General features: G+C 39.4%; 1 protein-coding gene across 1 annotated transcript in view; it reads left to right on the forward strand.

The window, feature by feature from the left end:
* Nucleotides 1–14,692, forward strand: part of pias1a (protein inhibitor of activated STAT, 1a) — a 44,490-nt gene that overhangs the window by 15,650 nt on the left and 14,148 nt on the right. Inside the window, exon 2 of the mRNA XM_089129532.1 lies at nucleotides 1,678–2,116. Within this exon, the coding sequence (XP_088985658.1) occupies nucleotides 1,678–2,116 (439 nt within the window). The remainder of the gene's footprint in view (nucleotides 1–1,677; nucleotides 2,117–14,692) is intronic.

The following is a 14,692-nucleotide window of genomic DNA, read 5'->3' on the forward strand; positions in this document are numbered from 1 at the left end:
TTCTGAAATTAAAGCACTGTGTATATAGGCTAATTTGTATCTTTGTTTAATTGTATTCTTTGTTTCACCATGTGTTTGTACTTGATTTTGCTTATATCTCATGTATTTGGGGAAAAAAAGCCTGCACACTGCTGCATAACAAATACAGTAGATATTTATTCATTTTGTGACTGGCCTAAAAACGTAACCGGTTGTAGGTTGCAATAACACCTAGTGGTGGATGCACAGTTTGAAGACCCAGTCAGTGACGTCACAGTATGCAATTAAAAAAAAAAAAAATTCATGATCACCATGACCAAAATTTTACTTTTTTTTTTACACTGAATCCTGGGGAAAAAAAAATATAGACCTACCTACCGACCCTTTTTTTAAAAAAAATTGCTGTTACTGCAAACCAAAATATTTTTAAGGATGGCCTTAATGTCTGATTGGATTGTTATGGGTCATTCTAGCCAAAACTGTGTTGTTCTTGTATGCTGCAGTCATGGTATCTTTGTCAGCAGACTCTACTTTCAAACAGTATCATCCCTGCTGAGTATTTTTACTGGAGCCATCTCTGTGTGCATGTGTGTGTGTGTTTGTGCGTGCATGTGTGTGTGTTCAATTTCATTTGTTTTGGAAGCTGAGCAGCTCTTGTCTCTGCCCCCCCCTCCCTCCCTCCCTCTATCTCTCCCTCCCTCCCTCCCTCTATCTCTCCCTCCCTCTCCCTCTCACTCTCTCGTTCTCTCATGCCCACTGTCATTCTCTTTTTTTTTTTTTCCTGAACCAACCTCTCCTGCTCGCCTCACCTCTCCTCATTTTAAAGCAGAAATGCATCATGGGTTTTATTCAGGAATGTCTTGCAGGCTTTTAGTTGTAAGAGCATCTGTTCTGATGTGTTTTCTTGTGAAATATGCACAGGGAGGGATTGAGTTGTTAATCAGTGCATTGTTAGCTTTTTATTGTCTGGTTATTTCTAAATGAATATCTTGTCCAAAGGAGAAGCTAATAACAGGAATTAATTTAAAGTGACGTCTGCCACTTTAAATGCTCAAGCTCTTCAAAGCAAGATGGATTCTGCTTGGCTAATGATGTTTTTATCGTTCATGCTGCTGGAAAAATAGTTCTGAAAGTCCTCTATGTTGTTGTTCATTATAGTTGTGGTGTGGACTTGCCTATTCTCATAGAATTAGAATGATTATTACAACTTTATAGGTGAACTGTCACTTTAATCTCACTGGTGGGAAATGCATAAAAATTTAACTAGACTGCATGTATTTCCGTTCTGGAGAAGAATGGTTTATTATTAATGTAATGTACATTGCCGTCTTTCTTTAATCTGCATTATTTGCCCTATCCTGTTTGGTTTCTCTGTCTCGTTTCTAAGCCTGTGGAATGTGACACTTCTGTTTGTGTGTGTTTGGGGCTGTTCCTGCATATTTCATAGCTTATACCAGTACTGAACTATCTTAGCCTGAGGAAAAGAGAGTGTGAGAGATGTGTTTGTATTTGAGTGTGTGCCTTCAGATGTGTGTATCAGTGTCTGAGCTGTGAGTAAGTGTATGTGTGTTTGCACAGTAAACAGTTTGGCCTATGCAAATTAAGTGTGTTTGGCGCTGGAAGTGTGATGTTGTCATCAAGTTGGCTCAGAATGTGCGTGTTAATTTCTGCTGCTCTCTTTCTTTCATTCTCCTGTAGCAAATGGTGATGAGCCTGCGGGTGTCAGAGCTGCAGGTTCTTCTGGGCTACGCAGGCAGAAACAAACATGGACGAAAGCACGAGCTCCTGACTAAAGCCTTACACCTCCTTAAAGCCGGCTGCAGCCCCGCCGTTCAGATGAAAGTCAAGGAGCTTTACAGACGACGATTCCCCACCAAGTTGGTTTCCCCGGCAGAACTGGCCCTGCCCGGAGTCCACCCCGCCACTGCTTCTTTGCCCCCTGGCCTCACGCAGCTGGGATATGATGGGCACGGTGCGCCCCAGTCCCCTCTGCTTCCCATCTCCCTCCTCGGGCCCAAACACGAGCTGGCCCTACCCCATCTCCCCACTAGCCTGCACCCTGTACACCCTGATGTCAAACTGCAACGGCTGCCCTTCTATGACGTGCTGGATGAGCTCATTAAACCTACGAGTCTTGGTGAGTTTTTGAGGTGTACTATTGAATTGTGTGTGTGTGTGTGTGTGTTCATGCACAATTTTAGCAGTTTGTTTTTGACAACCGAGTGTTTATTGTATGGCAGCCGTAGAGATGTGCAGACCCGTTTGTCCCTAGATTAGCATTTTTTATGGTGTTGGCTGGTTTGGCATCAGCGTGTTATTTTGCCTTAGTAGTCTTGTTCAAATAGACTACCAATCCCCACAACCAAGCCTCGTCTCTCTCTCTCTCTCTCTCTCTCTCTCTCTCTCTCTCTCTCTTTTTCTAAACTATCACTCTCACTCTCATTTAAATAGTACACACTCACCATTACAACACTACCACAACATTTTCTTGAACATACACTGTAGGGGTCCAAACAGCCAGGGTCCAAAAATTGACATATATGTATAATAGTAATTAATATACATATATAGGTCCAGTACAGACAACTCAATCCCAGCAGTGCTAGTGTGACGGTGTGGCCTTTAAAGAGGGCATTATATTAACTTTGCTGTATATTTGAAGTGAAGTGGCCTATTTTAAATTTATAAGCAGGCAAGTTAGATACGCTTTTAGTTATTAAACACTAAATAAATAAGCCTACAACACCTTCAGTCTGGGTAAAACAATGATGTCTCGCTCTTTGTGATAATAACTTTTCCTTTGTGTATTGTGTATGTGTATAACTTGTGTATTGTGTATGTGTATAATTTAGGGTTGCACGATTAATCGAGTTTTAATCACAATCACAATTTTGGCTTCTCACGATCAAATTCGCGTGATTGAGCTATATTTAAAATGCATCATTACGTTCACAGAACACTCCTTGTCAGAGTTTTTTTTTTTTTTTGCAAAGCCAATCTAGCGCTCCGTAAACCACTGTTTAAACACACTTCACAGTTCTTATTTTATCTTTTCAGCTCTCATAGAAATAAATAAATGAAAGTAAGGGATAATGTATAGCGAGGCGATTGTTATAGCAAATACAACCCCCGCAAACTCTAACGTGAAGCGGAGCGGTCTTGAATCATTCTGAAGGGGTTGTATTCGCTGTAACCGCATTTATTAATTTTAAAACGATTATATTACCGGAGTGAACAGAACTGCATCTATATCAACGTGATCTAGCTGTTAAAATACATGCGATGGTAAAATATGTGATCAACAAAAAAGGCTAATACGTTATATTAAGTAAAAATTAGAAAGTGAATCACCAGTAAAAAGGAATCAACAAAAAAGGCTAATACGTTATATTAAGTAAAAATTAAAAAGTGAATCACTAGTAAAAAGGGATCAACAAAAAAGGGGAACATGTTATATTAAGTAAAAATTAAAAAGTGAATCACCAGTAAAAAGGGATCAACAAAAAAGGCTAATATGTTATATTAATTAAAAATTAAAAAGTGAATCACCAGGAAAAATGGAACAGCTTTAAATCCCCCTCTGTAAATCAGTTGAGCCAATAGTTTAACAAACATTAAATAAATGGCAAAACTGAAATTATACTTAAACCTTGCATTTGAAAGCATATTGCCGTTATCACTCCGACTCCGCTAACTTCAGACATTTTTTATTTTTTTAACAAGATGGCAAAGCTGCGGATATGATTGTGGGTGATTTGAGAGCTGGAAGGCTACACATATGCATCCTTTCCTGTGTATGGGATATTTTCAGAATGAAGGACTCAGTCCTTGGTTGAAATTCTGAGGATACTCGACAGTGGAACAGTCCTTCGACGGAAGTCGATGACGTAGCATCCTCGAAATTCCGGCTTCCGAGGATCCTTCCTTGACATTGAGAAATGCTGCGAGTGTCGAAAAACGTGCTCGGAAGTATGCGAGAGATACCGAGTGTGGCCCTGCCCCAATACCCACACTAGGCCCTAAGGTCTTCCTCGAAGTGGACACTTGTTGAAAGTGCGCTTAGCGGAGGAGGTGCACAAGGGACCGAAGGTGTGAAGAGCAGAATTGGGACAGTTTTACACACGTCACAATCGACGTCACTTTGTTGTGAACCGTAGCATGGCGGCCAGTACACAGCCAGCTAGAAACTTTCCGTCTTAACCACAGCCAGTTGCTGCTCCTTTCTGCCGTGTTAGATAAGTTCTTTACTGTGTGACACAACTCTTGGCCACTGAATCCGACGTCTCTGAGGAACCGGGTTGTAGAGTGTGCCACAAATCCTCGACAACCCACTTCCACTGGATAAACCTGGACTCTCCATCCTCGCTGTTCTGCTTCAGTGGCCAGATGAGCATCCCCCAATTTCTTCCTCTCATATGCCTCATCTCCGCATCCTACCTTGGCACTGTTATACCGGTTGAACAATGCGTGCTGATCCAGACCACAAAACAATATCTGGTCATAGGTTAGTGGTGGCAGGTGATGTACACAAAGGACAAGAGGGATCCTCTCCTACCCAGAGGTTTAGGTTCTGCGGTGATGGGAGAACATCATAAGTTGACCTAATAAGGAAACTGATCCTACTCTCTTCCATTGACCAAAGGTCTTGCCAGCCCATCTTGCGTTGTTCCACACTCTCCCTGATTGGCCTCGGAAATGGCCTTTATACACCTCATCCTCTCCTCTTTCTTTCACACCTTGTTGACTTCCAGCTTCCTCCTTTGAGCTGGGCCTGCCTTGTGCCATTTAGGAGGAGGTAAACTGAGCCCAAAACCCCCCTTCCATGCTGTACCTGTCCCACGATATCCCCAATTTTAAGGGCCTTTGCCTCTACTACAGATTTCTTTGCTGACCACTTTCTACCAGTTTTTAACACAGGTGCTGCCTCTCTTACACGTTTGTTGCATGACTCTACTAAGGTCATTTCCAGTCTGGCACACTTTACTTGGCACACTTAAACTCCTCAGTTAAAGCAGAGACTGGCAGCTGCAATATTCCTTAACTATAAAGTCCCACTCTGCTGAGGCAGTGTGAAACTCCCAACCATTTCCTGATGTATGAACTTATTAATGCTTCCAGTTTATCCACTGTTGTCAAAGAAACCTCATACACAGTCAGTGGCCACAGCAACCTCGGCAGTAGACCAAACTGAAAGCACAAGACTTTTAGTTTGCCTGGTAGAGCACAGATGTTTATGCTCTTCAACCCTTCCACTGCTTGTCGTCTAACTTCTCCAGACTCTTTACTGGCTTCTCCGAAACTGTTGGCATTGCCTCACCATTAATGAAGAAGGTTTTATTTACTACCTTTCCTTTAACTATCGAGATGCTCCTTGATTTAGAGGGCTTAAATTGCATTTGTGCCTATTCAATATTATCGGTTAACTTCCCCAATAACCGATTAGTGCAGGCTACTGTTGTAGTCATGGTTGTCATGTCATTCATATATGCTCTGATTGGTGGTTGTCGCATCTGTTGGTGGCTCTTTTACAGAGCCAATCGCTTTCCTCTTACTACCCATCTTGATGCCCTAATGATTACATCCATTGCCATGGTAAAAGCCAGTGGAGAAATGGTGCATCCTGCCATTATTCCAACCTCTAAGCATTGCCATGTAGTGCTGAATTTTGGAGTTGAAAAACTAAATTGTAAATCTCCAAAATAGGCTTTCAGTAAATTTGTTATTGATATTGGTACTCTGAAAAAAATCAAATGTTGCCCAAAGAAGCTCATGTGGCACTGAAGACCATATGCATTAGCCAAATCCAGAAATGTCACATGGAGCTCCTTCCTCTCCTTTTTAGCTGACTGAATTTGTTGCCAGATAACATTGATTTGTTCTAAGCATCCTGAGAACCCTGGAATGCCCGCTTTTTGAACTGAAGTGTCAATGAAGCCATTCTTTGGTGGACAATCTCTGAGCAATAATGCTGAAGAAAATCTTACCTTCAACGTTTAATAGTGAAATGGGACGAAACTGAGTGATGCTTGTTGCATATCTTTTTCTTTAGGTATAAAGACTCCACCTGCTCTGCTATGCTCTAGATACTACCTGTTTTTTCCATGCCACTTTTATCAATTTCCACAGAATTCGTAGAATTCCTGAAGCACTCTTGTACACTCTGTATGGGAACTCCATTAGGCTCTGGAGATGATGAAGCCCTTGCCTTTCTCACAGCCTGCTCTACCTCTTTCCACTTAGGTGCATAGACCTCCTTTTGGTATTCTGGTGGATTGATAGGTGGGATGTCTGATGGAATTGACCTAGGCTCAAGCCTTTTTGTATCTGTATGCGTTTTCTCCAAATATCTATCTAGCTCAACCCTAGATGCTTTTAAAATGCCATTCTTCTCACTGGTGTATAACTACAAATTTGAATGGGTCTTTATAGAAATTAGCCCTTGCACGCTCCATCTTTTTGTAGTGTTTGCCCGTTGAGGTTCTTTTATATCTTATGCTGGTTAGTCTGACCGGGTTCACAAGTATGAGGATTTTCATCACTAGCTGTGCAAGCCCTCCTCTCCTCAATGACAGGGATGCTGATATCCTGCAAGCTGTGGTTTGCTTCCTGTCACTGGATTTCATTCCACTGACTTGACTGACTTCGTAAGAAGTACTGATCAATGTGAGGCCCTTGTCCCTTCTCCCTCAAGCATTTAATTTTCCCTTGATGAACCTTCAAACCCCTGACCATTGTCACTTTGCTCCAGCCACAGACACAAACTGGAGTTCAATGACTTTATTAACTGAAGATCTTGAACTAGTCTTACTCTCCATACTCATATACGTTTCCATTCGTAAGTCGTTAACCATGTTGTCCAACATTGAGTCATCTTCTGCCCCCGCTCTCACAGACCCTAGGGGTATTTTTCTCTTTAATTTCTCAGAAGCCTTGGGCGGATGTCTCCAGCATCTTGTAAACACTGAGCTGGATACTGCCGACAAGGGTAGCTAACCCTTACCAGCCCCATTGGGGTCTCTTTCCTCCTGTCAGCTGTCTCTCCAGGCTGTCACAAAGTCTTTCCCTTGTTGCCAGCAGCACTATTCACCGCAGTTATAAAGTGTTACCAAACACTTAAAGCTACACTGTGTGATTTTTACCCCCATCTAGCAGTGAAAGGGTATATGACCATCCAGTGAATATTAGTTTCTCTTTCACTCAATTCAGATTTCGTTTTAACTCTTACAGTGGCCAGTGTAGTCCAAGATTAACACGGCTTCCAGTTCGACCTCGTCCATGAGTGTTAACTCAAATGTAAACGCGAAAGGCGAAGCTTGAATTAACGGGTATGTCCCTCTTTGGCTAATGTACTTTCAAGATGGAGGGGCAACATGGCGACCGACATTGGAACCCCTTACCCGTATGTATTTTCAATGGCATATTATACACTCACGAGAATACTTTATTACTTGAACGAAGTAAATATACATTAATGAGCACATATATTTTTGAAAGAACTAAGTGTTTTTAGCTAAGAATAAACTAAAAGAGTTACACAGTGTAGATTTAAAGATATGTTAGCATTTCCATATTTTGATATTAGAAGGGAAGGGATGCAGCTGCTTTCACGACCAATGATTATAAACACCCCTAGCTAATGTTTGATGCACTGAATTTATTGCGTGGTTTTCCTAACCCCCATTGGTAAATAGATTATCACGGTGGAATAGTTAGTGTAGCATGCTATGCCGCTTTCATCAAAACCTATTACAAAGCTAAAGCAACGGCATGTCATTAAAAACGATAAACAATGATTCTGGAACAGATCTGGGTCTTCCTTATCCCATTAAAACATATTACAGTATGTTAACTTATTCCATCCGTTCGAAGAAAAATTTGCACTAACTGTTCGTTACAAGCAGCATTTGCCGTCAGGCACGTAAGTTAGCTAACATAAACATATTTTTGCTACTCTACCTGCTGCAAAATTACACCATGTGTACAAGCTATTTTATCCAGAGTAATTGATCACTTGTTTTTTCTCATCCTCGTCTTCCTTTCTCTTCCTTTCTCTTCTTTCTTTTCTGGCTTCCTCAAGCATAATTCCACTTCATGATGACTGCCGAGGAGATTTGTATTTTGCCGGCAGCAGAGATCACGTGGTTGGCTGGCTGCTGTCAGTGACTACAGAGAGGGCCCCCCTTGAGGGGGATCCCGATAACAGTGCCATTGCACTGTACTACATTGACTATCAAATGGGCGCTCCCACAGTTTGTCATTGCATTTTATTCTTAACCAGTCGTTGTCTTGAGGCCCCAGGCCAGTTAAGAGCCCCAAGCAATTGTTTGGTTTGCTTGGGCCTTGGTTAGGTATTTGTAAAATGAATTAATGGTAGATTTAATGATGTTACGCAACATGCCAACTGCTACACCCTGCAAAATGCTGTGTTTAAGTCATTCTGACATCTTACTATGTACTTATTCGGAAAATGTTCTGGTGATTGTAGTCAGAATAAAACAAACTCAGTGGACAGTTGTTTAATTTTCTCATTCTCTTTTTCCCTTTTCTTATGTACACTACAACCTAAATTAGGGGTCTGTAAGATTGACTTTAAGATTTTATGTTCACCAAGGCTGAAACTGTTTGAACAAAAATTCAGTAAAACAGTAATATTGTTAAACATTATTACAATTTTCACTTTTAATATTATTAAAATGTCACTTATTCCTGTGATGGTAAAGCTCTTCAGTATGATCTTTCAGAAATTATTCTAATGTGCTGATTTGTTGCTCAAGAAGCATTTCTTATTATTATCTACCGGTATGTTGCAAATGGTTGTGCACATGTGCAGCTTTTTATTGTAGAAACTGGGACATTTTTTTCAGAATTCTTTGCTGAATAGAAAGTTTAAGTCAATTTAATATGTGCACACTAAATCAAAGTATTCATGTCCTTTAGAAAAAAAACTTTTTAGTATAGGTAGAAAGAAAGATGATACAACATAATAACAATCAGATGCACATGCTTCTATATTTTACCATGCTTGTGCTGTCACTGAGAATAAAGTGGTATGTATTTTGTTCACTTATGTCTGTCTACTCATAAAGCAATTTTCTATCAATTTTTGCTATTGCCATTCTTCATCTACAGCACACAAAATGTACACAAACTAAATTGTTAATTGCTTTTCATATTGAGTTATACCTGTTATCAAGGGCATTGAAAAGTTTCATTTGAAGTGAAACTTTGAAATCCATTTCAAAGCTCTTTTTTCCAGGATTATTTGTCCTTTCTTGTTTTGTGCGCATGATTCTCCTTGTGCTTTAGCATCATATTTATCTCTGAATGCTCTAACAGCATTGCACTGCCCCCCGCTTCTTACACCACAGGAAGCGAGTATTTATTTATTTGCTATAATCACATTATTATCATCGTCATCCTTATTTTGCTCTCATCAGAGCGATTCATGCTCTATGCATACATTAGTCATTATCTCAATCACCCTCTGGCATGCTGGCATATAGGAGCATTCAAAGAACATGGGACTTTTTAGACGTATTTTCGTCATACAAAGGATGTCAGTGTCTTTTATTAATTAGCTGAGATGTGTCTTGCTGCTGCTCTCAGCATGAACATACACCCACACAATGAGAGCAGTGTGGTGTGCATTCTTCAGTTATGAACCAAACAATACATGCACTTTCCGAATAAAGACTGCATCATTTGACGACCATTTCAGGCTTGTCAAAATAGTTTTGTGAATTAAATGAGTTGAACGGATTCAGCATTAGAAGACTCTTTCTCTTGAAGTTCAGTTTAGCTTTAACGGCATGACCGCAAACAACACGATATTGCAGAAGCTACTAATGCATGTTAGCAGACAGGAACAGATTAATAGCTTAGATTATTAAATATTAGTTACAGCTGCACACAGCCTCCCTCTCTGTTTCACTCTCTGTCTCCATGTTCTGCAGAAAGACAGAGGAATTTTTATTGGCGTGTATGTGGGGTTTAGAGTATCCTAGCAGTGTTTTCATTAAGATGAATGATCTACAGAGGCGTAGTATGGGACTGTGTGTGTGGGCACACTAAAGCTACAGCACAGTTACCCTCACAATTCTGTTTCTTCTAACTAGCATTCTTCAGTACTCAATCTATGCGTACCACTTCCTGTATTGTCTTTAAGCACACTCTTTCCTCTCTGGCCAAATGGACATATTTAAGTAGTGATGGGATATAGGGTTCTGATTTGTATTGTTAGTATAGTCTTCCTGTTTACGTTCACTAAACAGGTTTACATGACTGTGTTTACATGAATACCTAAATGGATCTCAGGCGTGCTATTAGTGGGTCGTGGGTGTAAACAGATCTGCTTACAGTCAGGTGGGTCTTGATGTTGGTTTGGTTAGGGTGTTTAGTTTACCTGCCCATACAGATCGTGACTAAATAAAACAGTTACTACAAGTAATGAGCAGTATGATATGCAGAAACATGCTAAAATAAACACATGCAAATCATATTAATTGTAAAATCAATAGTGTTAAACTTGTCTCCCCTTCACATGTACTGTTGGAGTTTTTACACAACCATTCAAAAGTCTGGGGTCTTTTTAGATTTTTATTTCATTTTATCTTTTTGTCTCTTAAGGCTGCATTCATTTTAACAAAGATACAGGATAAAATAATATTGATAAATATTATTAGGATTTAAATGGAACATATAATTTATCCCTGTAATGGCAAAGTAGAATTTTCAACAACATGTCTTCAGTGTTCGTCATAAATCATTTTAAATGCTGACTTGGTGCTCAAAAACTATTTCTAATTATTATCACTGTTAAAAACAGTTTTGGTGGAAAACTTTTTTTTATATATACACATTTTTTCAGGATGATTTGATGAATAGAAACCACAAAATGGAATTTATTTCAAATATAATTCTTTTGTAACGTTATAAATGTCTTAACATGTCAATTTTAAGTGCATCCTTGCTGAATATAAGTATTAATTCCCTTTAAAAAGAATATATATATCCAATGGCAACACCTTTCATTTGTATTCCATTTCAGGTCAACTTATCAGTGTCTGCCAGAATTTTATGTTAGTGCATTCCTGAACTGGATTATACAAATAATACTGTAACCATTGCCATACTGTAATTCCATATTTTTCATAATTTTGCTAGATCGCCAGTCATGCTACTGTAACTGCAATATCAAATTATTGATTATCATGACATCATGATCATCAAACGATTTTGGTTTGTTAGTTTAATTTTGCAGCAATTCCAGGGCAAGTTGTGCAGCCACAGTGAGTGTCAGTCTAACTATTACTTAACTCAGTATCCAGCATGACTCAGCCAGCTCTCTGAAGAAGAAAAACACACAGACATCACAATCAATCACACAACACAGCCAGCCATGCAGTCAACACAATGAAGAGTCTAATCCACAAGACACCCTCCTGTGAAAGAAGAGAAAACACAATGCTTATTTAGCCCTTTCTAATCTAAATTCAGCTACAAATTACAATAAGTGTGAGTTGTTATTGTTAGGTTAAACTCACAGCTTTTTGTCATACTGTACAAGAACACATACATATCTTTGGGTCTTTATGCTTCACGTAATGCTTCACTTAATTGCACACGTTTATAATTGTATCCTGAAAAAGGCAGGCTCTTTCTGTTACCCTCGCACATGGTTACAGAGTAGGATTTAAGTCTAAATTAGGTGTATGCAGATGAAGAGAGAGGTTTGTCAGAAACAAACTGTAACACATAGGCCTTCATGTCCACTTTTCATTCAACTGTTGAAGCAAATCAGATGATGAAGACTGCCGTGCTATTTTTAGATTAGACATGGGGGAGGGAACTTGTGGCTGTGCTTTCTGTCTCTCTCTCCTTCACTCTCGCTCTCTCTCTCTCGCGCTCGCTCTCATATACCCCTGTCCACCTCTCCCCGTCAATCTCCCTTTGTTTCTCTCCATCTCAACACTGTTATTTTCTCTCTCTTCTCCTTCCTGTCTCTCTCTTTCTCTTGCTCTCTCGTCGTATTTTACCTCCACAGTGTTGATTGTGAGAATAGAGATCAGGCTAATTATGTGTCGTCGAGTCGATTCTCCTAGTCTAATTGCACCCCTGCTGTTTCATGTTAAGGAAAGCGAGAGATTTGATGAAGGTGTTGGAGAGAACAAGTGACAGACTGAATACAAGCAAAGCAGGAACGGTATGGCCTGTGGAAATGGGTGGGTGGGTGTATAGCTACACCTGTTTGGCCTTTCATCAGCATGGCGCTGGTCAATATTCAGAGTTAAATGGGAAGTAATTAGCTCCATAACGATGCCTCACACAATCATATTCAGAAAACGCTCTCTCTCTCTCTCTCTCTCTCTCTCTCTCTCTCTCTCTCTCTCTCTCTCTTTCTTTGTGGTCTATGCTGATGAAATAGAGCAAGTCAATAGACCTGTCAACAGGATGATGTATTGTACGTGTATGAGAAGGAAAAAGACAAATGAAGGCAATGGAGAAAATAAAACGAATGGAGAATGAAAGCAGCCGGAAGGGGGAGAGCAAAGTGTCGAGAAAGTAAAATGGTAATAACTTAAAATCAGGTTCACAGAGAAGCAGGAAATTAAGACAGTTTGTGTAATTGTGTGAAAATTATGTCATTACTCCCCCTCATGTCGTCCCAAACTTGTAAGATCTTCGGAACACAAATTAAGATATTTTTGATGAAATCCAAGAGCTCTCTGAGCCCCACAGAATGCAACATACTCACCAGAAAGATAGTAAAGACATTTTTTAACATAGTCCATGTTACTACAATGGTTCAACCTTAATGTTATGAAGCGACAAGAATACTTGTGCTCAAAAAACAAAAATAACATCTCTGACAGTCTCTGAAGCTGTTCACATTATAAACACAGCGCAGCGCTTCTGGGTTACTTGTCCGAACGCCAGCTCAGTATAGGCTCAGTAAAATTAAGGTTAAACCACTATAGTCATATGGACTATTTTAATGATGTCTTTATTACCTTTCCAAGCCTTGAAAGTGGCGATTACGTCACTGCCTATGGCTGGTTCAGAAAGCTCTTGGATTTCATCAAAAATATCTTCATTTGTGTTCAGAAGATGAATGAAGGTCTTACGGGTTTGGAACGACATAAGGGTGATTAATTAGATAGGTTAGCCTTCACGTCTCACTGTTCGTGTGCATTGGATACCAAAACCACAATAGTGTTGGGTGCTGCTCTGCCATCTGTTGACATGATAGACAATCATTCATTGAATGATCAGTTTTATGTAAATTACTCTGATAATAGTGAGTTTTAGAGTGCAGTGTACACCAGAATTAAATCCCGGCCAAAAAAAAGCAACCTGGGCCATCACTACTCAACTTGTATATGCCATAGTGATGTTTACACTTGTTAATTTTCTTTGTCGTTCTGACAAAGAAAATTAACAAGGGTAAACCTTGTTAATTCCTTCTGGCTTCAGACCTTTTCTGCCTCAAAGTGACTCTTCTATTGTCTGGTAAAGCATGGTAATACGTGTGCTCCGTTGTATAATTTTCATTATTCGCAATACTAAACAACACTGTGCTACTGTAGCGCATCTACAGAGCCGGCAGCCTGTGTGTGTGAGGATTCTCTCGTCATTTCAGCATGGCGAAAGAGAGGATTAAGAGGCGTGATCTGCACCATAGATAATGAAAAAAATTTTTATTGAAACTATCATAGCCTACAGTCTTATTATTTAAGTGTACACCTTTCAGATAACTCTTCACAAAAAAATACTATTTACTTCTTAATGTGTAAAACTTTTTAAATTGGCTCAAAACTACTAAATTCACTTTTAATGTAAATTCAGAAAAAATATTACAGTCCATTCCACTGGAACGATGTAAACACAAATGTGGAGTGATACAAACAGTTAGATTGCAAATAAACATTACAGTGCTGTTGTACTCTGTAACAGAAGTCTTGGTAATGGAGCTTGGCCTATACATTTTCAGAGCCGTTGTTTAAAAACAATAATAAGCTTTGCATCATTGCTTGAATTTCTCTATTTATTTTTCGAAGAATATGAGATATCTGTCATGTCACTATAATTAAATTAATCAGGCTGAGCAGGAAAGATCAAGAAGGAAATGAGGTGTGAGTGTGTGGCATGTGTTAGATTTACATGGAAACAACTTCTGTGCTTAGAGACATTTAAATTACTGGTGTGAAGATATTTGGCTCTGCTGGATGTGTGTCTGTGTGTTGCAGCGAATGTTATTTTATGGAAGATTACTCTGGATAAGAGCACTTGCGTTTGTACGATCATTCTTTTGCTGTATTTGTGAATGTACAAGAGACAGTTAAAGGGACATGATGCAGTTTTTTTTAGCTTAACTAAACAGCTTCGGAGTGAAATGGTTGTATGACTTCTTTTGGGTTGAATGGTGGCGGTCACCTTATATGTTTCTGGTCAAATGTATGACCGGCCTTTTAAAAATGACTTGTAAATATTGGCTTTTCTTTCATTTAGGACTGGTTTTGCATTTCTTTTTTTGGAACTGATTGATCGTAGCCCTCCTTTATCTGAGCTTATGCACCTCAGTGAAAAATGCATTATTTGTGAATGAATTTGTCAATATTCTACAAAATATAGAAATGGCCCGGTTTATCACACTACTGTGCTTTAATATTTAACCAGAAATTTTGTTTTTAAATGCTTTTATTTTGTTCAAAAT

The sequence above is a fragment of the Pimephales promelas genome, chromosome 1 (genome assembly GCF_988280905.1).
Source record: "Pimephales promelas chromosome 1, fPimPro1.hap1.1, whole genome shotgun sequence".
NCBI lineage: Eukaryota > Metazoa > Chordata > Actinopteri > Cypriniformes > Leuciscidae > Pimephales > Pimephales promelas.